This window comes from Pygoscelis adeliae, unplaced genomic scaffold, assembly GCF_000699105.1.
Source record: "Pygoscelis adeliae isolate BGI_AS28 unplaced genomic scaffold, ASM69910v1 Scaffold197, whole genome shotgun sequence".
In the NCBI taxonomy this organism is placed as follows: domain Eukaryota; kingdom Metazoa; phylum Chordata; class Aves; order Sphenisciformes; family Spheniscidae; genus Pygoscelis; species Pygoscelis adeliae.
The window spans coordinates 1,293,853-1,295,025 of NW_008825105.1; the positions used below are offsets into that span (position 1 = coordinate 1,293,853).

Below are 1,173 nucleotides of genomic sequence, written 5' to 3' on the forward strand. Positions count from 1 at the left end.
GCTCACGGGGCTGGAGGAGAGGGGCTGGGAGCTGCCTCACCTTCCCCAGGGGCTCCCGGAGTCGGGCTTACCCCACACTCTGCTTGCAGGTGACGCCCTTCCCGGAGGCCTACAGGGAGACACTGCACGCCTACAAGATAAGCGAGCAAGACACCGACGTAAGAGCAAACGTCCATCCTGCGTGTCCCCCCTCTGCCCCGTGCTGTTGTCCCTGTCCCCCACAGCAGGTCTGCTATCTCCATAGAGAGAGTTGTGCCAAGTGCTCCTGCACAGCCGGGGTGGGACCTGGTGCTGCCCCAAGTGTGGTGTGTGCTGCTCCGGGACTAAATCCTCCACTGAGCTTAGCTGATTGGTCCTGCCCCATGTCCAGATTTGACCCGTGTCACCCTGGCCAGGGCTGAGGTCCCTGCAATGAGAGCAGCGGGCTGGAAACCCTCCCCAGGACCACGTGTTGTCCCATCAAACCAACCCTGTGGGCCATGTCCCGACTGCGTCCCGGCTGCATCCCGTCTCTCCTGGCTGAGCACAGAGCCGTTTGCACGGGTGCACCCTGCGCGCCCCATCGCTGGGCTCTCATCCTCTCCTCCCTTTCTCTTTCCCTTTCGCTTTCCCTCCCGGGGACAGAAGCTGCTGGGGAAGCTCTGTGAGCAGAACAAGGTGCTGCGGGAGCAGGAGAGGCTGGGGCGGCAGCGCCCAGCAGAGAAGGTACGTGGTGGGCAGCTCAAGCAGCCGTCCGGGGATGAACCTGGCTGCATGGCCATGGCTGTGCCCAGGCAGCACCTTCGTGGTGAGGAAGCGACGTCCTGCTGTCTTGGGCACAGCTCAGCGGGGGTGTTTCTGAGCTGGAGATGCCCTGGCCATGCCGTGGTCCCAGGACTCGCCGTGTTAATGGCCTGTTAAGGAGAGGGACTGCAGCTCCTGCACCAGCCGGGCTTTCACGGCTGCATCTCCCTCCTGTCCCCCTCCAGGAGAGCCTGGAGAGTGCCCGCATGGGGACACACCAGGAGCTGGAGATGTTTGGGAGCCAGCCAGCCTACCCAGAGAAGCTGCTGCACAAGAAGGAATCGCTCCAGAACCAGCTTATCAACATCCGCGTGGAGCTGTCGCAGGCCAGCACGGTAACCAGCTCCCCCTCCGCTGCGGTCCCCGTCCCACCAGCCCCGAGCCGGCGCC

The 1,173-nt window shown here is 63.9% G+C and overlaps 1 protein-coding gene across 1 annotated transcript in view; it reads left to right on the forward strand.

The window, feature by feature from the left end:
* PLEKHA6 (pleckstrin homology domain containing, family A member 6) overlaps positions 1 to 1,173 on the forward strand; it is a 15,544-nt gene that overhangs the window by 7,013 nt on the left and 7,358 nt on the right. The window contains exons 9-11 of the mRNA XM_009327443.1: positions 90 to 158; positions 625 to 705; positions 969 to 1,118. Of these exons, the coding sequence (XP_009325718.1) occupies positions 90 to 158; positions 625 to 705; positions 969 to 1,118 (300 nt within the window). The remainder of the gene's footprint in view (positions 1 to 89; positions 159 to 624; positions 706 to 968; positions 1,119 to 1,173) is intronic.